This window comes from Micropterus salmoides, unplaced genomic scaffold (assembly GCF_014851395.1).
Source record: "Micropterus salmoides isolate LMB-PRFRI ecotype aquatic unplaced genomic scaffold, ASM1485139v1 Ms_hic_scaffold_5, whole genome shotgun sequence".
Taxonomy (NCBI): domain Eukaryota; kingdom Metazoa; phylum Chordata; class Actinopteri; order Centrarchiformes; family Centrarchidae; genus Micropterus; species Micropterus salmoides.
This window is the reverse complement of record NW_024044237.1, coordinates 8,080,774-8,105,338: the sequence shown is the minus strand read 5'-3', so window position 1 is coordinate 8,105,338 and position 24,565 is coordinate 8,080,774. Positions and strand designations below refer to the sequence as shown.

Genomic DNA, 24,565 nt, shown 5'->3' with positions numbered 1-24,565 from the left:
ATGAACAGATCAGGGCTCTGGATTTATTTGTTTCAATAGCTACACTCCACGAAGCCCTGTTACATATACCGAATAATAAAGCTCTTAAAAATGAAAGGAATTCAAACAGAAAATATACACCACAAGATAAGCCTTTATGCAGATGTATTACTTTTCCTCCTAAACTCACAAACTTTTCTTTGAGACAATCACACTTATGGATAAATTCTCATCCATCTCAGACTGCTCCATTAACTGGAGTAAATCCATAGTTTTACCTGTAATGTGTGATTTCCAGAGTATATCTACCACACCGCTAAAGTCAGGGAATATTAAATATCAGGGTGTCAATATTTTCTCCAGGCTGTCAGAACTGAAAGGGATAAACTACATGCCTCTACGGATGAACTTGTGCGATGGACAAAATTGCCCATATCACTCAAGGGAGGAGTCACCACCATGGTCCTAATTAAAATCAATTACCTGTTTTTAACGTTATGCACCCAGCCCTCTGCTGTCTGGTTTAAATTACTGGACTCAAATATCTCTAAATTATTGTGGAAAAATAAACCCCCACGAATCAGTTTAAAAACGCACTACAATATATTTTAAAATGGATCAATCAGAGCACACTGGACAACTCATGGACGGCCATATAAAAAACATTCTGTAAAGAAATTAAAGTTTCCGATATGTCATTCATCAGCTCCAGTTTCAAACATCATACCTGCTTTAAAAGTATTAATTAACATGAGCACATCCCTAGCAGACTGGTGGGAATTTCTCACAATATCTAGGTCTTCACCTATCCCATGCAGACTTACTCCAATCTGGAACAATCCTGACATCCTGCAAAATAAGAAAAAACTAAAATCCCCATTGTGGTACAATAAAGAGATAAGACATTTAGAGCATGTCATTCAGGACTGTAACTTTATTCCATTCCAGGATCTACACACGAATTTGGGTTGTCTGTGGTTGCCAAACTGATAGTTGCGTTGTTATTTATGCTTTTCATCGAGTTTATTATTTTAACTAATTGTCATTATTACACTTCCGAATTGCTGTGCTGTGTCATTTTGTTTGTTCTGCTTGACTATTTTCCTCCCGCATATGTTTTCTTTTCAGTACTGTTTGTTGCTGTTGTTCGGCTGGTTGTCTCTCGTCTTTTTTTCTCCCCCATACCCCCCTCCCGGTTTTCCTGCAGGTATGGAGTGAAAGCTCACAGAGAGGGTCTGACAAAACTCTGTAGCGCTGACGGATCTCCTTAGAAGCTTGACAATGCTTTTCTTCATTTTAGTAGCCAACAAGGATAACTGGCTAAGGTAACTCGATTTCTAAAAACACTAAGGTGATTAGGCTATTGGAATGATCAAAACAAACAATACAATACAATACAAAATTGAACAGCAAATACTATTAACAGTATACAAAGGTAACTGTGAAAAGTGGCTAAAATAATGATGACACTGCTCTGTAAGGAGAGTGGTGGCAAGTTAGTGTAGAGCTGACAGTCAGCTGAGTGGTCAAGTAGTCAACTGTAACATAACACACACAAAACATTTATACATTTGACAGCTCTTTATGATGTTACAGTATTTATTTAATTCTACGAAAGGACAAAAATTAAGACCTTCGTTAACAAAATTTAAGACTTTGTAAATGAAATTCAATACTTTTAAGGCCTCATTTTGAGAATATTAAATTCAATACTTTTAAGACCCCGTGGGTACCCTGTATGATCACATTCCACATTTTATTGTGTGTCATGTAGTGTGGGACACTGATCTTGGTCTTGAGACGGTCTCGCCCTCCTTTGGTCATGGTCTTGGCTTGGGCTACATACACACTACTACGTTTTTGTTTGAAACAGAGTTTTAAAATGAAAACTATCTCCGTCCACTCCAGCGTTTTAGCTGCGTATCAGAATTGATTTCTGTCTATATTAAAATGACTGAAATGCATATCTAGTGGCCATTCACGTAAACTGGCAATGCACTTGCTGGTGTAAACAGGAAACAGACTGTCTACTCCACAGTTGCAGAAGATACAGCGAAAGAAGAAAGCCTACTACTACAGACGAACAAAGAATAGCAATGGCGAAGAACCACAACAGAGATTTTTTTGCATGGACTGACAGACGAGGTGTTACTGTTACTGAAAGCAACACAGGAGTACAGAGCTTTGCATGACCCAATCAGGTAGCCAAATGTGAGTGTCTGCGTCGTCATTTTTAAAGTCTTCCATTTTCAGCTGTCCCCGGAGTTTTAGGTGTTCGGATTCACCGTTTTAGTCTGGAACGTGGAAAAAGGTCTGCGTTTTAAAATGAAAACATAGTTGTGTGGATGTAGCCTTGGTCTCAGTCCCTCAAAGTCTTGGTCTTGTCTCGGTCTCGATACACTCTGGTCTTGGTCATGACTTGGTCTCGGTTTGGGTGGTCTTAACTACAACACTACTACAGTGTGCCCCATTCCATAAAAGTTCTTAATGTCTGTTTTAAATGGTGTCATGGACTTGGTGGATAACACTGTGGTGGACACTGTATGATGCCATGACCACAACATACCTGAATTTGATCTTCTGTTTCAGGATGTGTTCCATCCATGCCTCCATGAAAGCTGTCATTGTTATACTCAGTGCTTGGACACGGGCATCATCAGACAATGGTGCCACACCCTCTAAAACCTGACCAACCACAGTCTGAGCTGCAAGAGATGCATACTCACTGGGACTGCTGGGAAAACCTGTGCACCAACAGAGAAACACAGAATGATCAGTTCACAGTGAAATGGACCAAAACATTGGGTGAGAACTCCTTTGGAAGCCCAGTATTCTTGTTAAATGTTTTGTCCTATGACCGGGCCCTGCACTGGGGACCAGGCTGTGCCGTCATAAATCTACTGGGCCCTCTGAGAGGGAACGCTGTTCTCTAACCCTGACCTAACCTAGCTTTAAGCTGCATTGAATGCACAGTGTTTTTTAGCACACAAAATCTGCTCTGAGATTAGTGGGCACCGTCTCCTTTATAAGCTGTTTTCATTTTCCATCATCACTTCCTGCCCTTAGCTGCCCTAGATCATGCTTGTTCAAAATTGCTTGCTGCCTGAGTTTTTCTCATTTTGCATCCAGTGAGGTTACTTCTAATTGCTTGCTCTCAGCAGATGCTACTGCTTATTTTACATTCGGATATAAATTCAGCAGATATTCAAGATATAGTATTGATATACTAGCTCATATACTAAGTTAAAGAGGTGGTATTATGCTTTTGGCTTTTTCCCTCTCCTTTATTGAGTTATATATCTTTTTTGTGCATGTAACAGGTTTGCAAAGTGAAAAAGCCCAAACTCCAGCCCAAAGGGAGTTCCCATCTCCCACAGAAAGCTCTGCTCTGAACCGCTTGAAAACAGCTCGTTTGTAGTCCAGCCCTTCACTTCCTTTACTTGTGACGTCACAATGAAAACGCGTCATAAGGCTTGCCAAGCGGCTAGCGGGGTCAGGCACGCCCTCAAACAAAGCTAGTCTGAGCGGAGGCCCTTTGGCTCGACTAGCCTTTGTTTGTTTTTCCATTGTAGAAATGTTGTACCTGTACCTGCTTCCAGGTACTTTTTTTCGTAGCACCTTACCTCCATCGAGGTTCTAAGCGAGCTGAGGGATACTAAAATGTAACGTGAAAACATGACAGACTGCTGATTGGTCAGAGAGAATATTCACTATTCACTGCATCATCATTGCGCGTGCCAGACAGAGGCCAGCAACAGAAAGTTTTATATTTTACAGTTTCGTATGGAATTTAATCACTAAATCCACTTCTGAGAAGTTTTGAGGTGAGAAATCAGCTGTGTAGATTTCGAATATTGACAGTTTTATGAAAAGTGATGGCGGAACAAAAATGTGCTTGAATATTTCCGGAGTTGAGGAGCTCCGCAAGTGGCTGCGGCCAGCCGCCCGCTCACAGAGCCCTCTGCTCCCGCCGTCACACAGCAACAACGGCAGAGGAAAACACAGCTGGAAAGTTTTCATACCGCTTATCTGTCTTTACATTCTGAGGAATGTTTAAACGTTTTAACCGTAGACTGTATATATTTTAAGAGCTGTGTGGATCGCTGGTGTATGTGTCGCACTGAACATTACGTCGCAGCAGTTGTCATTACGTTGGCAAGGCAGCATAGATCTTCAGAACACCAGCAACAGTTCAACGTTTAGTCCTAATGGTAAGATGTGGAACAATGATGTTGTGTGGTTGTGGACTTGAGTAACTTATACCATCTTCTAGGTTACGGTCGTAGTCTGAAGCGGCTTTGATTTGGATCACACTACCTTGTTTCTTATGACCCGCCCTTCTCTGCTTCTGATTGGCTAGTAGTCCTTACCTGGGAACTGTGCATGTGCAACTCCCAACAAAGATTTTGTACAAGTAAGATGCATCACTCTGTAGCTCAAGAGCGGAGCGTACAACACACAGGGTGAAAAAAGGAGCTGCAGCAATGTGCAGTATGAGAAAAATATGTGTTTTTTTCAAAATTAAACCATGTAAACCTGTTCTGGTACAACCCCTAATTAAGATTTTGAACCTGAAAATGAGCATAATACCACCTCTTTAAACTATACCTCAACACAAAGGACATGTTGGATCCTCGCCTAACCATTGACAAAGATATTGGAGACTCTCCTCTATAACCAGTTTCCTCCTGCCTATTACTTTGCTTTGCCCCATTAAGGCTGTTCAACTCAATCCAACCCCCCCTTTGCTCTGTACCTGTCGTACAACATCCTTGTGTCTAAGTGCTGCCTGAGCCTGTAAAACTGCCTCCCTGATTTTCACTCGCACTGTGCCATCTGCTTGCAGCTGTTCACGGCACGCTCAGCATGACTACCTGGAAAAAGCTGCACTGCTTTACTTTACTAACTTTATGTGATCCCATTCAAACCCTAACATTTAGAAATGACCATAAAGAGTCATGAAGTGAACTTCTGGATGACTGAGGAATAGAACATGCATGCAGCAAAGCAGCACTAAACTTTAGGTGTTAAGTACTTCCGGGCTAACTGGCTCGAAGCCAGGTTTTCAGTGGCTTTGGGTGATGAAATGAAGGGAGGGCCATTCCAAAATTAACATCAACAGCCCTGCGATAGACTGGCGACCTGTCCAGGGTGCACCCCGCCTTTCACCCGATCTCAGCTGGGATTGGCTCCAGCCCCCCTGCGACCCTGTACGCAGGATAAGTGGTTGACGATGGATGGATGACGGACATACAACAGCCCATATAATGTATTCCTTTAACATATCTTTCTGAGTCGTTGGGGTTCAGCAAATATCTGTTGTCTGAGTTTATGTCTTCTCCATTAATAACAGTCAGAGTTCAGTACCTGCCCTGAGGCTGGGACTCCAGTGTCCAGAAGAAGGCATGGTCTGTTCAAAGATCACCCCTGAAATCCTCTTGCAGTCCCTGGAAAAGGTCTTCAGCACTAGACAAGAGAAGGTCTGATGGACAATGACACAGAGCAGTGGAATCAGAATCAGATGACATCTACATTCTTTGGTTTGCACAATGCCACAATCATGCTCATCTCGTTGTTATAAGTCTTATAAGAAGAATTAATCCAACAATATAAATGCATTACACATTTCTAGCCCATTGATAAAGCAGGTGTAAACTAACTAAGACCTGTAAGACCTGTAGAATAAATCAGACAGGTCACCTGCAGCATAGATACAGCCCTGTCAAGTGCTTCAAGTTGCTGTCTCAGCAGAAGCTGGTTGTGGTCATGAAGAGTGGAATGATGGTCATTGTCTGAATCCATCATTAGGGACTTAGTCCGATGCACCATAATCTCTAAAGACCCTCTCAGCACCTGCAGAGACAAAGAAATAAAATACAAATACATCACACACACACACACACTTTATCAAACTGATGCTGACTTGATTTCAGCACTAAAAAGTAAAAACTGAGATAAAAAGCAAGTTCATATTGGACTGGTGGCCAGAAATACAATGATAGCCCTAATCAATCACTTAAGTGGTCTGTTTGGGGTCCGCATGGCTACTTTAGGTTTTTCTTAATGCTTTTCACACAAAAATGGAGTTCTACGGCACAGGGGAATACGATATATCAATCTGTTAGTAGGATCACTTCATTGTAGGTCTTGTCTTTTCCATTTGCATTTATTTTATATTGTTAATATTGATATTATTTTTTGATACTATTTATTGATATTATTTATTGATTCTGTTCTTTATCTACACTCTTATTGGTTTTTCATTACTAAATAATTGCCTTTTAAAAATATGTTATTTAAAAAAGAATAACTTCAGAACAGTAATCAAATTTTATATTTTATTATAACAAACTGTTTTCAGAGCAGCAACAAAAGTAAAGTTTACAGCAGCAAAGTCACTATATAAAATCAGTATCTCCCTGGAAACTAATGGAACATGTAAACTTGTGGATTCGGGGAGTTAATTAAAATATGTTTTCCAGTTTTTGGGATGTAGAGAAATGAAAACGTCATCGCACAGAGGCGTGTCCTATACCATAGGAACTGGCAGTATCCCCTAAACACGTAGACATAAGGTTTATGATTGTGAGATATAGTAGTTATGAGGCAAAATGTGCGTTGGTTCGACATCCCATTGAAATGAATGGGGTTTTTCCACGGTATTTGAGCTTCGATTATAGTGCCACCTTTAGCCCGAATTGCATCCAAGTTTTCAGGTATCATCAGGGGCCCATGGGGAACAAATTATCCAAATTTGATATCAATCGGAGTTGTAGTTACGGAGATAAAAAATTAATGTAAGTCATAGGGATATTTTTTTGAATAGCGCCAACTAGGGGCTAACTGCACCAATTTTGCACAGCCCATCCAGGGTAGCATGGCACATAAGGTCCTCAAGTTTGGTGCTGATCGGCCATTCCAAACCTAAGATATGATGTCACTTCCTGTTTTTAGCGTTTTAGCAAATATTTTTATCAAACTTTCCTCTACAAATTTTATCAGCTTGGTCCAGAGATGGTCATGCTTATATAGTGCCCCTAATAATGGCATCCCTAGCAGTTACCATCTAGGCTGCAGTAGTGGAATTAAACGAGAATGATTACAATAGGGTTCCCCGCTCCGCTGGCTTGGACCCTTAATAAAATAAAAGCCTCTTGCTAACTAGCGAATTGAGCATCATGGCCAGTGCAGAGAAGCCAGAGCTTGAAGACCCTCCCTTGTTGTTAAAGTCTCCTTTTTGGGAACACTTCGGTTTCCTAATAGAAATACAACAACAGACAAAGACAAGTCAATAAGATGAAAGCAGTGGGCTGACATTTCTCAGTACTGATCAGGTATGTTTCTGGCAACACGTCAAACTTGATAACTCACTAATGTTCTCAATGAATGAGAACGTCTTTGTGACAAATGAAAAAAACAAATACGAGCACAGTGCAAACGCCAGACTTTAGACATCGTAAAAGTTTTTTTTTATCTGAGCAGGCCTTCTAGTTGGAATTGATAATGCTCATAGACGGTATAAAAGAAGAAGAGAATGCTGCACTGTAATCCATATTTATTTATATTTTTTATTATATTTTATTAGCTATATGTGGTATTGTTTTGATATTTAATTTAGTGGAGAACTTAGTAGTAGTTTTCAACAGTATTTTATTTATTATTCTTTTTTAATTTATATATTATATAATCAAGTTTGCTATCCAACCCCTTATTGTACCGAAAAATAAACCAAACAAATAAACCGAACCGTGACTTCTAAACCGAGGTACATGCGGAACCGTGATTTGTGTACCGTTACACCCCTAGTGACAACACTGAAGAAATGACACTTTGCTACAATGTTAAGTAGTGAGTGTAAATACCTAATTTGGACATTTTCACTTAGGGGTGTACTCACTTTGTTGCCAGTGGTTTAGACATTAATGGTTGTGTGATGTGTTATTGAGGGGACAGCAAATTTATACTGTTAAACAAGGGGGAAACTGTATGATGTTATTAAATCTCTGTCCTCCAGCAGTAAGTGTGCAGTCAAACTTCCCACCAACTGAGGGGGGTGTGACAGGGCTGCAGTTTGAGTCCTAAACTATTCAACATCTACATTAACAAGCTGGCAAACACCTTAACTAAAGATTTAGTTTCCCTTGATGGCATCGCCCTGGCCTCCAGCACCACTGTGAGGAATCTTGGAGTTATCTTTGATCAGGACATGTCGTTTATGTCTCACATTAAGCAAATTTCAAGGACCACCTTTTTTCCATTAAGACTCTTCAGCTGATCCAGAATGCTGCAGCATGTATTCTGACAGGAACCAGGAAAAGAGATCATATTTCTCCTGTCTTAGCTTCTCTGCATTGGCTTCCTGTAAAATCCAGAATAGAATTTAAAATCATTCTTCTTACCCACAAAGCTCTTAATGGTCAGGCACCATCTTATCTTAAAGAGCTCATAGTACCTTACTACCCCACCAGAGCACTGCGCTCCCAGAATGCAGGGTTACTTGTGGTTCCTAGAGTCTCCAAAAGTAGACTGGGAGCCAGAGCGTTCAGCTACCAAGCTCCTCTCCTGTGGAACCAGGTTCCAGTTTGGGTTCAGGAGGCAGACACCATCTCCACATTTAAGAGTAGGTTTGAGATTTTCCTCTTTGATAAAGCTTATAGTTAGGGCTGGCTCAGGTGAGTCCTGAACCATCCCTTAGTTATGCTGCTATAGGCCTAGACTGCCGGGGGATTTCCCATGATGCACTGAGCTCCTCTCTCCTCCACTTTCTCTCCCTCTGTATGCAACCTCATCCCATTAATGCATGTTACTAACTCGACTTCTTCCCTTTCCCATAGTCTTGAGCTTTCTCGTCCCTCTCCTCTCTCCTCCTATCACTTCCTGCAGGTGTTTCTGGCTCTGGAGCTGTGGAGTCTGGATCTGTGGTTGCGAGTTACCTGCTGCCCCGTGTTCCTGCTCGACACCCTCTGCTGCAACGACTATTGTTACTAGTCCTATTGTAATTATAATTATTAACATTGCGATTATTGTACTGTACCTCTGTGTGTATATTGTGTATGCTGCCTCTCTCTCTCTCCTTCCATCCCTCTCTCTCTCTTTCTCTCTGTTCCTCTCTTGCCCTCTCTTGCAGATGGCCGCCCACCCTGAGCCATGGTTCTGCTTGAGGTTTCTGCCTCTTAAAAGGAAGTTTTTCCTTGCCTCTGTCGCCTAGTGCTTGCTCTTGGTGGGAATTGTTGGGCTTCTGTAAATAACATAATAGAGTACGGTCTAGACCTGCTCTTTTATGAAAAGCGCTGTGAGATAACTGTTGTGATTTGGCACTATATAATAATTTAATTGAATTACAAAACTCTACAGCTCCAGGACTCTTTCTGATGGACACTAAAATCAAGTATTTACTCTACGCAGATGATTTGGTTTTACTGTCACCAACAAAACAGGGCTTGCAGCACAGCATGGATGTACTCAAAATATTTTGTCAAACATGGGCACTGAAAATAAATCCACCAAAAAACAAAGTTTTAATCTTTCAAAAACACTCCAGGCTACAGGGAAACACCAACAATTTTACAATTGGCAACATCAAAATTTAACAAACAACTACACTTATTTAGGCATAACTATCAGTTCAACAGGACACTTTGGCTTGGCTGTGAAGGAACTTACAGAAAAGGCAAGAAGAGAATTTTATGCCATCAAGAGGTCATTCCAATTAGAGTTAGCAATTCAATCGTGGATTAAACTATTTACATCAATTATTGAACCCATTGCACTTTATGGCTGTGAGTTGTGGGGTCCATTCACAAAATGAAACTGCATTGCACCTGCATGCAGAGGTCTGCAAGAGTATCCTCTGGGTCCAGAGGAAAATGCCCAACAATTATTATCAAAATGCAAAAAAGAGCATTCAAACACCTGGCAACAACTAAAAATGAGTGATTCACACTCACTCCACTACACAGCTCTAAAAAGCCAAGAGCTGGAAAAAAGAAGGAGCCCACTGAACCAACTCGCCCCGGGGACTCAGTGGTTTAACACCAGCTCACATCACAGGGGCTCAGGACAGCAACACACTAGCCAGGACCATCAGACCCAACAAAATCACCGCCACTGAAAAGGAAAATTACATAAAGCACTGGAAAGAAGTCACTACAACACAACACAAACTACAACGCAATTCGGTCCTAAAACACAAATATACAACTACTGCTTACCTGAGCACACTAAAAAGACTAAAACACAGGAAAACCCTGACAGCGTACAGAATCAGTGAGCACAGCCTCGCCATCAAAAAAGGCAGACACAGGCAGACCTGGCTGCCCAGAGAGGAGAGGCTGTGCTTGCACTGCAGTCTAGGGGATGCAGAGACTGAGTTGCACTTCTTAACCCAATGTACCAAATATACTGAAATTAGAGAATCAAATCAATTCAGTTCAGCTTTATTGGCATGAATATCAAACAGCAATAACCAATTTTCATTCAGTAAATTCAACTCAATCCTCCCTGAGTTTCAAAACTACACAAATGAAGAAAAACTACAGCACATTCTGGGAGAGAACAAAGATTTGGCCGTACTGGCAGTATATGTAGCAGCCTGTCACAACCTGAGGGATGGCCAGTGAAGACACCAACTCCTTTTCTGTCTGGAATCATTACGTCAACTATCTTATTTAATTTCAATTCTGTTCAACTTTATCATTCTGCTTTTATATGTGTATGTATGTGGCTTTGGGAATATTGTCATCATGCTCATACCAATAAAGCTTTCTTGAATTGAATAGTAAACGCTTTTCATTAATTCACATAGTGTGTATACATTTTTTGCTCATATATATTTTGTAAAATAGTATTAGACTATAATATTTTAGTGGTTTTATGGAATGTACTGTTACAGCAACAAATCTGGAACAAAATCACTAAGCTTCAATATGTCTGTGATGGTTCTCAGTCATCCAGGTCCAACAAAGGTTGAGGTCAACCTTCATTGGATAACTATGAGGCTGAGGTCAAGGGCAACCTTCGTTGGATAAACTTCAATAGGTTTCAGCCTATTTGGATAGTAACACCACATCCATAATAAGGGGCAGCTGTGGCTCAGGAGGTAGAGCGGTTGGCCGTTAATCGGAAGGTCGGCGGTTCAATCCCTGGCTCCCCCTGGTTGTGTGAACCCCGATTTGCTCCTGGCCAGCGTGAGTGTGAGTGCTAGTTTCCGTTTGATGTAGTGTAAAAGCGCTTTGAGTGGTCGAAAAGACTAGAAAGGCGCTATACAAGTACGGAGCATTTCCAATAACCCATCACTCAGACGCTATACAAAAATCATCACGACTTAAAGCTCACGAACACGCTGTTGGGAAGTCAGGAGAACGACTTCCCAACTTGGGAATGTGACCATTCGAGGAGCATGTGAATACAGCATTATCCCTGTATCAGGACAAACAGGCTTTCTTTTGTGTAATGTAACTCTTTGTTCATCCACCGACTAAAATATATAAACTGATATAAATGAGTACCCTACTTTGAGGTCTCCCTGTGTGATGAGCAGGAACTTGTTGAGGCTCCATGAGGAGAGGAACTGGAAAGCCTTGGACATGACCCAGACTGTAGACAGTTGCACTGTGGCTAATGCCAAGCTAACAGTCTGCCTTTGGAGAGTGTGCCTGGAGGGGAAGAGGCTATAGAACCCTGAGAGAGAGAGACAGAGAGACAGAGGTAGTCTAATCAGCCTCTATGTGTACTGTAATGTAAAACACTTTAAGGTGTTCTGAAGAACACAGATAAAACAAAGGATAGAAAGTAACAGACTTTCGAACAATACAAAAATTAGTTTAGATGTACAGTGGAGGAATGCTGACTTGTCTCATCATAATAAGTAAAGCCAAAGCACTAACAGGCTAATGATAATTAGTAGAGTGAACACAAGTAAATCGTGCTGTATTCTACTAAACTAGCAAAGGCTGAGTGTCCTGGCTATGTTTACAAGATGCACAAACCATTACACACAGGTGACAGGTAGGTTATTGTCATGTCACTCTAAAAACATCTCAAAATAAAAAGTGCTCCAGGTCAGGCTGCTGGACAGAGCTTTCTGTACGAATAAAATCTAACTGAAAATAAACTGCAGAACACAGCTCAGTGTTTCGCACAGAATGACAGCGTAACTGCAGTGGTGGGGCTATATTTGTATTTATTTGAAAATATTTTAAAGAATAAATTTCCCTATTTCTGATCTCACCATTTTAATTCTACTTAATTCTCCACCTTGTTTTAGTGTTTCCTCACAAACTACAGTAATTTGCTCACCTTGTTTTTCATTGTTCTTCTTGACACACCCTCTCTTTCTCTCTCTGTTTCTGTTTGTTGTGTTGTTGTTGTTGTTGTTAGTTAGCGAACGAGACCACATCAGCACCAACTGCTTTGTTCACTGTTGCTTTACCTAGTCCATGCTTGTAAAAAAAACATAACCAGTTCCGGTCCCTAGCCGATCGACTGGTGCATCCCAGTGGTGTAGTCAACATGATACACAGGTATACGCTGTATACCCAACAGTCATAGATTTCCATATACCACTTAAAATAGCGAGATGATATGTAACATCGTTTTGTGACAGAACTTTCACACGTTCATTTATAAATTCACCCCGTCTGTGTTGCGAAGCACTGACTTTTGGGGCTTTGTGGCATGTGACCAGGATCTGACTTCACCTACCATACAACAACACAGCTGCGTAGCACTCAGCACAAGTTAACTCATGTGAATCACTAAAGGAGATGTGAAACGCAAGCAAACTCAAACTACACCCTTTCAGTGTTTTGGTAAGCCTGCAGCTGAATCTCCTGCCGCTCCGGACAGGTGATACTGCAGCTGTAGCAGATGACACAAACGTTATCGTTATTGAAACTACAGAAAACGAGCCAGATGAGGCTGGTGCTATGTGTGCACACAGATTTTCGCCTGGTAAACAGAACACATCACAACTGTGATTAGTTACAGAATTTGCCAGCTGCTACAGTAAATGCGGACATTTGTCTGTGGAAGCTAACTATTTGGCACTAATGTTGGCTCCCAGAGATCCCACTAATAATACTGTGTGCAGTGCAAGAGGATTATTTTTCTGCTACAATCTGCATATGGTTTATGTATCAATAGTAGATCTACACACCAACACTGGCCTACCAAAGCAGTTAAGTGGAGCTTTGGTGGACATGACACTGTTTCAGAGACAGAGTGATTGCTGGCACACACTGATGAATCAGCTGATATTATGCACAAGGTGACTGAATAACTGTGGAGGAAACACTGTGTATGTCTCTTCACCTGAGGACCTGCTGTCTGAGTGATGGCAGCACAGAGATGACATGAGAGGCGGGGACAGCAGTAGGAAGTGCTCCATGGTCACTGACATCATCACACTTCCATCTTGCTCCGATGAAGGCATCAAACAGTTACTGCCTTGATTTACATTTGTGAGACACTTGTCTTTCAGAGCTGAACCTAAACTTCTGCACACCACTGAAGAAAGAGACAGAAGGAGAGAAAGACAGACAGCATGAGGACAAAATGAGGAAATAATGCAACAGAAAGACATATATATATATACACGCCCACACACACACACACACACACACACACTTATTCATATAATGAAACATTTGAAGTGCATGTTCTGATGTCCAGATCAAGGTTTAAAACTTGTGATTTAATATTTAATTTAATAGTATCTGTTGATAACAAATTATCAAACATAACAGTAAATACAAAATTCAGCACCACACTCCCTTAACCTAAAATAGGCTAACATGCTAATACAGTGGGTACGGAAAGTATTCAGACCCCTTTAAATTTTTCACTCTTTGTTTCATTGCAGCCATTTTCCAAAAATCAAAAAAGTTCATTTTATTTCTCAGTAATGTACACTCAGCACCCCATCTTGACAGAAAAAAAACAGAAATGTAGAAATTTTTGCAAATTTATTAAAAAAGAAAAACTGAAATATCACATGGTCATAAGTATTCAGACCCTTTGCTCAGTATTTAGTAGAAGCACCCTTTTGATCTAATACAGCCATGAGTCATTTTGGGAAAGATGCAACAAGTTTTTCACATCTGGATTTGGGTATCCTCTGCCATTCCTCCTTGCAGATCCTCTCCAGTTCTGTCAGGTTGGATGGTAAACGTTGGTGGACAGCCATTTTCAGGTCTCTCCAGAGATGCTCAATTGGGTTTAAGTCAGGGATCTGGCTGGGCCATTCAAGAACAGCCACGGAGTTGTTGTGAAGCCACTCCTTCGTTATTTTAGCGGTGTGCTTAGGGTTATTGTCTTGTTGGAAGGTAAACCTTCGGCCCAGTCTGAGGTCCAGAGCACTCTGGAAAAGGTTTTCGTCCAGGATATCCCTGTACTCGGCCGCATTCATCTTTCCCTCGATTGCAACCAGTCGTCCTGTCCCTGCAGCTGAAAAACACCCCCACAGCATGATGCCACCACCATGCTTCACTGTTGAGACTGTATTGGACAGGTGATGAGCAGTGCCTGGTTTTCTCCACACATACCGCTTAGAATTAAGGCCAAAAAGTTCTATCTTGGTCTCATCAGACCAGAGGATCTTATTTATCACCATCTTGGAGTCCTTCAGGTGTTTTTTAGCAAACTCCATGAGGGCTTTCATGTGTCTTGCACTGAGGAGAGGCTTCCGTCGGGCCACTCTGCCATAAAGCCCCGACTGGTGGATTGCTGCAGTGATGGTTGACTTACTACAACTTTCTCCCATCTCCCGACTGCATCTCTGGAGCTCAGCCACAGTGACCTTTGGGTTCTTCTTTACCTCTCTCACCAAGGCTCTTCTCCCCCGATAGCTCAGTTTGGCCGGGCGGCCAGCTCTAGGAAGGGTTCCGGTCGTCCCAAACGTCTTCCATTTGAGGATTATGGAGGCCACTGTGCTCTTAGGAACCTTAAGTGCAGCAGAAATTTTTTTGTAACCTTGGCCAGATCTGTGCCTTGCCACAATTCTGTCTCTGAGCTCTTCAGGCAGTGCCTTTGACCTCATGATTCTCATTTGCTCTGACATGCACTGTGAGCTGTAAGGTCTTATATAGACAGGTGTGTGGCTTTCCTAATCAAGTCCAATCAGTATAATCAAACACAGCTGGACTCAAATGAAGGTGTAGAACCATCTTAAGGATGATCAGAAGAAATAGACAGCACCTGAGTTAAATATGAGTGTCACGGCAAAGGGCTGAATACTTATGACCATGTGATATTTCAGTTTTTCTTTTTTAATAAATTTGCAGAAATTTCTACATTTCTGTTTTTTTTCTGTCAAGATGGGGTGATGAGTGTACATTACTGAGAAATAAAATGAACTTTTTTGATTTTTGGAAAATGGCTGCAATGAAACAAAGAGTGAAAAATTTAAAGGGGTCTGAATACTTTCCGTACCCACTGTATGTAAATCTGGTCCTGCTCAGTAGCTCTGCCTGTCGCTGTTTAACACTGAGAATACTGTTTCTACAACAGCTTTGCCTCTAACAACATTTTACTATGAGTGATTTGTGTGTGTGCATGTCTACCAACCATAGTCCCACTGAGCATGTGCTGTAATGGTTAATAGTAACAGACTGAAGTCCTCCAGCATGGTTCTGTACTCCATTGGAAACAGATCTACAACAAACAGCACAAAACCCAGAGGTGTCATGTAGACAGCACAGTAAATTGGATTTCTTAGGGGAAAAACCATTTCTCCACCCTATGAAAAATAACTCATCTTAAGCTTAAACATTTAACCCCTGTGTACCCTTCTTAAAAACACACTCTCCTATCCTTAAAACAATGTGGACACCACATGCAGTATCATCAACAATTCACAATCACAAGAAATAAACACAAATTCTACCAATCAACTAAATATTTGCTAAGGTAACAACATGCAAAATGGTAACAATATTGTTTTTGTCATTATAAACTAGTGAATTGTATCATTTCCTGAGCAACACTACAGTTTTGTGCTATTGTTCAAGGCTCTTAAACACACTTCTTACCTGTCTTTGCAACTTGACTGATCCTGTGCAGGATTTGGAGCCTCCTGTGGTTGTCTTGGAGGCTGATACTTCCTGCAGTGCTTCCTGTTTGTGGCACATGGAGCTGCAGCCACAGGGCTTTGCAGCAGAGAGTCCACAGCAGGGTGCGGTACTGTCCAAACAGGTCAGCAAACAGCAGTGACTGACCGAGGTCCAACCACTGCACAGAGTGAGGCCAGCGAAGACAGTCTGCCTCCCCTGTCATCCCCTCTGCTCGCACAGTATCCTCTTTCTCTGGGTCCCTATGAAAACCTGAGCTGAAGGACACAAACAGTGTGTGGTTATTGTACAAGGACTGTGTAGCAGGAACTGTCAGTGTCAAGAGCAACAAAACAAGATGAATATGCAGGCTGTTTGCATTTACAAACATCCAAGTGGTATACAGTGTCACTATTTGACGAGATGACAAGCACAACAGAACATATTTCTGGCCACATCACTGGTGGATTTGCAGTACACCTTAGCTTTTAAACCCATAGTAATAGGTGCAAAAATGCTTTCCTGCCAAAGTCAAATGTGTATGTGACAGAGAAAACATTTTCTCATTCTAACAGAATTAGACTTATATCAGGGGACTGCCTCACATTCTGTATAGGTAGACCCTTGAGTTTTTTGTCAACTGCTGTATCTACACAGTAACAACATTTTTATGCTTACGGAAAAACACTTGGACAGGTGAGTTGTAAAGATCTTTGGGCCCCAGTCCCAATATGTATATATATATATATATATATATATATATATATATATATATATATATATATATATATACATAACATATATATACACACACACACATATATATATATATACATATATATATATATATATATATATATATATATATATATATACATATATACATATACATATATATATATATATATATATACATATATATATATATATATATATATGTATATATATGTACGGTGTTTAGATGCAATCGGTAGTAGTGATGTTTGATACCACTTAATTCCTATCCGATCCAATACCAACTAATACCCAGGCTGGTATCGATACTTTTTACATATTTTATTTCTAGTTTAATGTGACCTCCCCCCTTCTGTTTCTGTATTTATGAGAGAAATAAGAAGTAGGCTGTAGCCTTACCAATTCAAAATAATAGCTGCATAATGACAAGACATCAAAGTAGCCTTTAGTCTGCGAGTGGTGTTAACCTGTTGGCTTAATGTCCATAGTGAAATAAGCTAGCTAGCTACAGACTAGTGTTAGCCTACATTTCATCAGCATTTAATCAGTGCAAGGAAACATTTAGCAAGATATTCATATTAAATCATTGTCCCTGCCCCTTTTGGCAGACTAACAACAGATAAGTCAGCAGCACCTCAGTCTCCCCATAACTGTAGCCCCCCATGTCCCAGTGAAGAAGGCGAACAACACTGTGTTAATGACATGCCAGTTAGCATCATTCCAGGGAGTCTGTGGGGATTTCTCTGTCTCTCTTGCTCTTTTTATCATAACAAAAAAAGACAATTAAATATTTCTTAATGACAGAAATTCAAACACAAGTTATTTTCTCACATAATGATCATTATGAAATAAAATAAAAATACAACTTCCTGTCTGTACTGGATGCTGGACAGCAGCTTACCTCAGCCTGCATGTAAATTACAGACTATATGAAAATAATCCAGTTTGATACGTTCATTTAAATTGAATTATGGCCGCTAATGACATCTATAGATACAGACTTTACTATTCCCATTATGAAGGGCAGTTTAATTGAGAAGCAAATGGTGAACTGCATCCTGTATGCAGACTTGCATGTGCAAATTACCAGCAGTAAATACTGTCCTACTACTAATATTGAACTACAAGAAGCCAGACACTTGCAAGCCTTTAATTAGAGTTATGTAAGGCTTTTGATGGGACAGTTAAGTCCTACAGAACAGATCACAACAGCTGTGCAGAGGGGGTCCAATTTGATTTTTTTGTCATGGGGCCCAAAATTCCTGGCGACCCCACTGGGCCCTGGGCCATCGGGCCACCGTTATCGTCACCGTTATCGTCGAGCCCTGCACTCATACACTGATTACAGATGCTCATCAGATGATTCTGTCAGTTCCGTCACACTCAAGGCAATGAGAAGCCTGCCATCTTAAGGTCTTTTCAGACGGGAAGTGACTCTGCCTGCGTAGTCACTTGGCCTGGCGGGGTTGCTCTGCGCTCCACATGTAAACAGACAGGGAGACAAGCGCTCCGCGAGTAAACAGAAGGCACTCTTTGCATAGTAACCATGGCAACGGCTTATGTGCGCTGAACCGCTGCAGCCTATTTAACTTAAGTTAAAATTATACAGGTTACCTAATACATTCAGTTTTGTGGGGATGCTCTGCCATGTGAATTCTCTCCTGTTCATGTCCTTAAAACTATTTAGTAAATAGTAAAAGTAATAGGTTCTGGAAACTCTCAAACAGCGAAGATCAGTCTCTCCACCATTGATTTGAGCTGCAAGTCACGAACAAAAAGTTCAAGACAATTCAACTCTGGCAGCAGGCGGGTGTGTGCGTGAGACGAGCACGACTGCAACAGTTTCACGGGAATGCGCTACTTGTCGCTCCGCCTATCATAATGCCTGTGCTTCCCTTCCTGCACGCTCGCTTCTCATTCAAAATTAATTACAAGGTGCGTAAATCGCTTCTCGTGTGAAAAGGCCTTTAAAAGGCAGATAGAATCCTAAATGGGATGTCTACAAAGGCAGATGTGTTCACACATTTGTTGAGTACATAGTCTTTGTGGTTATACATTATGGGCTGCATGTGGACGGTCGGCCTTGAGCCTCTGAGCTAATGGGGTGCAGAAAGCATAACTTGGGCCCTAGAGTGGGGTGATAAGCAATGAATCATTCAAATGGGAATCACTGCAAAAGGGGATTCAGGAGATTCCATGAGCAATTTGATCAAAGCATACTGAAGCCTTACAGTACATGTGGAAAAACAGTGGATCAACAATCAAGATAACGGTGGCTGGTTAATCTTGACATTACCTGACAGTGGCTTCTGGTCTGGCTGTTATTTCCACTTCAGCCCATTCCTGCTGCGTTCCTTCCACATCTTGGCTCGTGTTCAGTTCTGTATTCAGTCTAGTCAATTTCACTGAATCAGCTGTATTTATGATCGCAGCAGTTGAAATCATCGGGCCAGTCTTTCCATTTGGTGATAAGACATCTGTTATTGTATGTGGGAGCAGTCGTTCGGTCTGGGCCTCTGCTGTAGGTGTATGTGATGCCAGCGGAGCAAGCAGGTCACTGAAGGAAAATAGCAGCTGAAAAAGTAGTTCTACTGAGGAATAGTCCTGTTGGCAAACTCCTGACAGAGGCAGGGCTGAGGGGGATGGGGATGAAATGATCTGCAGTAGTTTACAGGTTTCTGAACTGGTCTGTCTTTCTAGATTTGGCTCGACAGTGCTCTGAGTTAGACAAGTCTGGGGTATGTATGCTTGGCTCTGGCTAGTTTGATCTTTGTCAGAGCCCTGTGTTCTATATTGGACAAAGGTGGGCTTGGCTAAAACAGGATGGTGGTTTTCCAAGATAGTGCTGCCCAGATGCAGGTCAGTGGTGTAAACAGGAGGGGTTTTATGGCAGGTGTGATGAGATGACGACTGCAGAGGGGCATGATGATTAATAGAGAAGACAGGAGAGGCATTGAGGTAGGTATGCAGCAGCTGTTCCCAGGTCCACTCAGATCTCAGAGCGGAGGTCCCACAGCGGACCCTGGACGCCTGACTAACAGAGTTATCAGAACATGCATTGGCCTCGCAGTTGGTGTGGACCTGACATATGCAATAGCTCTGCTCAAAGGCCAAGCAGTGCAGCTGCTTGGCTGCCGTGTCTGCATGATGCACTGCTAAAATCCTCATCAGCTCTTTGACTGAGAAGGAAGCAGGGTGATGGCCTTTGCAGTCCGGAAGACCAGAAACCAGTGTGGAATAATGTGCCTGCTGTAATACTGCAGTCCTCATCTGGGTGGCTCTGTGCTGCGCTCTCTGCTCCCCCACCGCCTGATTATACAGGTCTGTACCAGCTAAAATATCCTCCAGGACTTCTCTTGGTACAGATTCTAATTCAGTCTGGGCTATAGCACACAGAATGACATACACATAATGTTCCATCAAAACCAGCGCCTGCAGACCAAGTAAGTCCAAAGTCTGTTTGATTTTCACCAGCAGCCTGGTCTGCTGGACCACAGCAGGTCTCAGATGGTGGTCAGATTGGACTTTCGAGAACAGACAAGACCAGTGGTTGAGATGGACCCGGAGCTCCTGACTCAGTGAGCAGAGACCAACTTTGACTGAAGGCCAGCTGGACGGGGTCTGGAAAGGTAGAGGACAATGCTTTTGTGAATTAAGTAAGTACTGATACGGTTCCAGAGTGTCAGGACTGACCCCAAAATGATACAATCATAAAAACGCCTTTTTTTACACTGAGGAAAGGAAGCCAAAGGTTTGGAATGTCAAAAGCGGTCTAAACACAAGCAGCCATGCAAGAACTGTTTAAAATAAAATACAGTCTATAACTGTCAAAATGATCAAGAAAGAAGTCAAAACCATTAGAAGACTGAGCTTTCAGTAATTTACAGTTTTCCAGTTGAAAGTGGTGAAGCTGCTGTGTAGCAGCCTGTTATCAGTTCAGGTTCACTCCAAACGTGGAGTTAATGGCTGTGAGACTTCACTGGAACCTTTACTCTGTGGGCCATGTTTATGTAGGACTCTTCTTCTCATGGTCCTGTTGATCTTATGTGCATCCTGTAGAAATACCCTGACACTGGACTGAAAAAGCTGGGTATGTACGTGATGTTTTGTGGAACAGCTGCACAGTGCATAACATTCAGGGGTGCACTTTAAGTCATTCCAAGCATGCATATTCATATTTCATATTCCATACTGCATGATTACTTCTTCCTTTTTGCTGATTGCCATTTTTATGAATTAGTTATTTCTCATAGGGAGAGGGACAGAGGGGGAGTATAGAAGGCCTCTGGTTTCCTGGCGGTATGTGTTGGAAGACAGCAAGCCACGGTGCAGGCAAAGAGACACCCTCTACCAGCCAACTCAGCTACTGAACCTCATCACCGTTTACTCTCCCATTAGTTTCAGAATGAAAATATCATTTGTGAGATGTGATTAGAGATGTGATACAGTATTATTCAGCAGGACTACAACTATGCTACTGATGATCACATAAATCATAAAACATTTCAGACCTTGTGATAAGATCATTACAGGGACTAAACATCTAATATGATAAGTGACTTTACAGTGAGCTTAATATACCTGTATGCAATGCATAATGTCACTGTAATAATTCAAATGATTCAGTAACTCATGATATCCGCATTGGTTTTATACCTCATAGCTCATCTTTATCTATCAGTAGTAATTGATTTGAACACAGAAACACACGTTCTGTGCGCCTCTAAGCTTCATTATATTGCAGGATCTGTCAGTCTGTGCGTCCAGTTCAGAGGGTCTACAGGAAACAGGGTACAGATTAATCCACAAAAAAGGTCCCTAATCTGCCAAAATCAGTTGTTTTTTAGCATCTTTTAGCTCGTTGTTTGGGTTGTTACTGCATGTTACTGTACAGTTGAATGAAAGCCACTCTCATCAACACCCACACACAGTCACTTCCATCAAAAAAGCTTGGTGGCAGCACAGTGGCCTCACAGCAAGAAGGTCCCAAGAAGTGTCTGCATGGTGCTCCAGTTTCCCCCACCATCAAAAACATGTTAAGTAGGTTCTCCAGTCAGTGTCATTTAACCAGACACTGCATTTCAATCTGGAGTTGGTTCCCCGCTGTACAGTGGCTGCTCACTGCTCCCTTAGGGATGGGTTAAAAGCAGAGGATGAATCTCACTACATGTATGTGTATGTGAGAAATAAATAAAGTATAAAGTACCTTTGTATACTACCTGCTGAGAACCAAACAGCTGACGGACACAGCTAGAGACTAGCTCGTGAACATTGACATAGTTGATTCTCAGTGGGTTTCACATTACACACAATCTGATGACATGTTCATATCACAGAGATGGCTGACAGAATCCTTTACTGTTTGAAAAATTCCTGCTGCTTAGCCTAACCTGGTTAAGCGTCAGATGGGATTTCTTCAGCTGATCCTCCAGAAGGTGTCTCACTCTGGATATGTATGCCACTGTTAGGCGAGCCCTCCTAGTGTACTCGTGTATGAAGAGCAGCAGGGATCGCTGCTCCAGGAGCCTGCACAGAGCTCTGTAGTTCCCCTGCAGGAAGGAGGAGGAGGGCAGGAGGAGAACACCTGCATCTGCTGGGAGTCCTTTAACATACACCTGATGGGGGAGGAGGAGACAGCGTACGGACTCAGTCAAAACTGTCAAATCAGAGATTTCTTTCCCAGTGGTCAGGACAGCTCACATCATGACATTGCTTCTTGTTCCTGTTTGATCATCAAGAGTTCTTATTTGAAAAGCAATGACTTACAGAAGTATACTTTCTATTTTTATTATTATTTAATGTTTCTTCTTTTTCTTTCTTTTTCTTCTGATGTTTCTCAATTATTTATACATTGTGTTCTAACAGCTCAGTGACTACCTATGAGGTTGGAGCATATCTGGGCCTGTTAGGTCACTGAGGGAGCTCTGTCAGAGAGTGAAGGAGCAGGGGAGCTGGACGTTTAGTTGCTCAGTGTCTGCAGGGGAAGAGACAGCTCAGTTTTAGAAGCTGCTTGTTGCTGTTGTGTGTGCATGCATGAGTAACGGACCTTTCTTTTAGTAAATGTTGGTTTATTATCTGTTTTGGAAGGCTAATAATGTTTAGTGTGCAGATTCTCACAATTTAAGAAATGCTGCATTTATTCCATATTTCATATTTTCCATTGCATATATGTTGAAGTGATTGTCTAGCTGTTAATTAATTTATGATGTTTATCTAGCCATTGTGTAGATCTGTAGATTTTCTGATTATTAGGGTTTACTTACTTTACTTACTTTATTTACTATTTACAACAAGGGGACAGGTGGTGTGTGTTGACTGGTTTGGTGAAAGTATTCAATAAATATTCTAATAACTATTTCCATCTATCCATCCATCGTCAACCACATCAGCAATAGTGTCTCCTCGTGACAAAGATGCATTCATTTTTTACTTGTGTTGTTTTCCTTACACCTGTTGAAATCCCTGGAACTCACCTGTGGAGAGCCCATCTGTGCCCCACCAACTGGCTGCCACTGGGGTGCCACAGTCAGAAGAGCTTGTTGCAGCCACAGGAGACGTGCAGAGGACCGGGACACTAGGTTGTGAGCTACCACAAAATTTCCCTCTTCCTCTTCCTCATCTTGACTGCAGCCATGAAACAGCCACTTCAGGCTGGGATTAAAGGTGCTTCTGAGTAAAGTCTCAGCTCGCTGCAAGGAACGGGAGATGGACCTCTGTGACCAGGAACCTGCGAGGGAACACGTCCAACATTAGATTAGAAGACAAAAATGGACAACTCACAAACAAGGGGAGAAGAGGAAGACTGGGTCAGATGATCGGTTTAGTTTAAAAGGAGCACGTACAAGTTAAATAGATGGTTTTTCAATTTCAAACAATAAAGGATGCATGCACAGCTCATGCATACTAAATATGTAGATTTGTGTGTGTGCTATAGATGCTCTTCTCCCACAGTGCAATGCACAGAGGAAAAGGAGGAGCTGCACACAGCTGAAAAAACTTTTTTCCTGCTAGTATGAAGCGATTAAGTATTAATATATAGTATAGTAAGTAAGATTAAGTCGGGGGTTTTTGTATACTAAGTGCTAAACAGTATATTATGACAATAAGTACATAGTACACAATGTACAGAATGATTGTATAGTATGGTATGGATTTGGTCCTGTTGGCTGATAAGAGAGAGTGTTTTGGACACAGTTCTTCCAGCAGCGTGCTGCAGTGTTGTACAGGAAGATTGTCACATGTTTACATAATACCATCAGTGGTCACATCCTCTGTCTCCATGCAGGAACTGCATCGCCTCTGAAAGACAAAAAGGGACATTTCCAAAAAGTGTTAGTGGCCAACCAGTAGTTTTTAATACACATTATTCAGAGTTTCCCATACATAGAATTATTTGTGGCGCCCTGCCACAATATCAATGCTGATCCCTTTAAAAAATCCACTTAGAGCTGCCTGCAGTGCGCGGATTAAGTCAGGACCTCCTCTCGCTCCCTCTTTCTCTCACAAACACGCTGTCAATCTTGGACACCCACCTTCAAATAAGTTATTGTTATGAGTTGTATTTTGTCCCTGTGGGTTTCTGGTTTTTGCCATTATGTCTTTAGTCCTGTGTTTTCGTGTTTTCCTGTCTGTGTCTTATATCGGCATTAGGGCTGGGGTGATTACGTAAATACACTGTATCCGGTGTGGGATTATCCCGGACAAGTTCCAGCTACAAGACCGCGCCTTCGACCGTCTAAAGTTTGGAGTATTTCAGACAGACACTCAACAACGTGCTGCTCCGTGAGCTCTGTGAACTGGAAACA

At 41.7% G+C, this 24,565-nt stretch overlaps 1 protein-coding gene across 1 annotated transcript in view; it reads right to left on the bottom strand.

Moving 5' to 3' along the window:
• ccdc142 (coiled-coil domain containing 142) overlaps positions 1-24,081 on the bottom strand; it is a 34,903-nt gene extending 10,822 nt beyond the window's left edge. The window contains exons 1-11 of the mRNA XM_038699675.1: positions 24,014-24,081; positions 23,234-23,487; positions 22,151-22,375; positions 19,057-20,381; positions 16,008-16,303; positions 15,544-15,630; positions 13,291-13,485; positions 11,492-11,658; positions 5,680-5,832; positions 5,347-5,461; positions 2,546-2,723 (exon numbers count right to left, since the gene is read on the bottom strand). Coding sequence (XP_038555603.1) covers positions 2,546-2,723; positions 5,347-5,461; positions 5,680-5,832; positions 11,492-11,658; positions 13,291-13,485; positions 15,544-15,630; positions 16,008-16,303; positions 19,057-20,381; positions 22,151-22,375; positions 23,234-23,487; positions 24,014-24,080 — 3,062 coding nt within the window. The 5' untranslated portion in view covers position 24,081. The remainder of the gene's footprint in view (positions 1-2,545; positions 2,724-5,346; positions 5,462-5,679; positions 5,833-11,491; positions 11,659-13,290; positions 13,486-15,543; positions 15,631-16,007; positions 16,304-19,056; positions 20,382-22,150; positions 22,376-23,233; positions 23,488-24,013) is intronic.
• Positions 24,082-24,565: the final 484 nt, after the last annotated feature.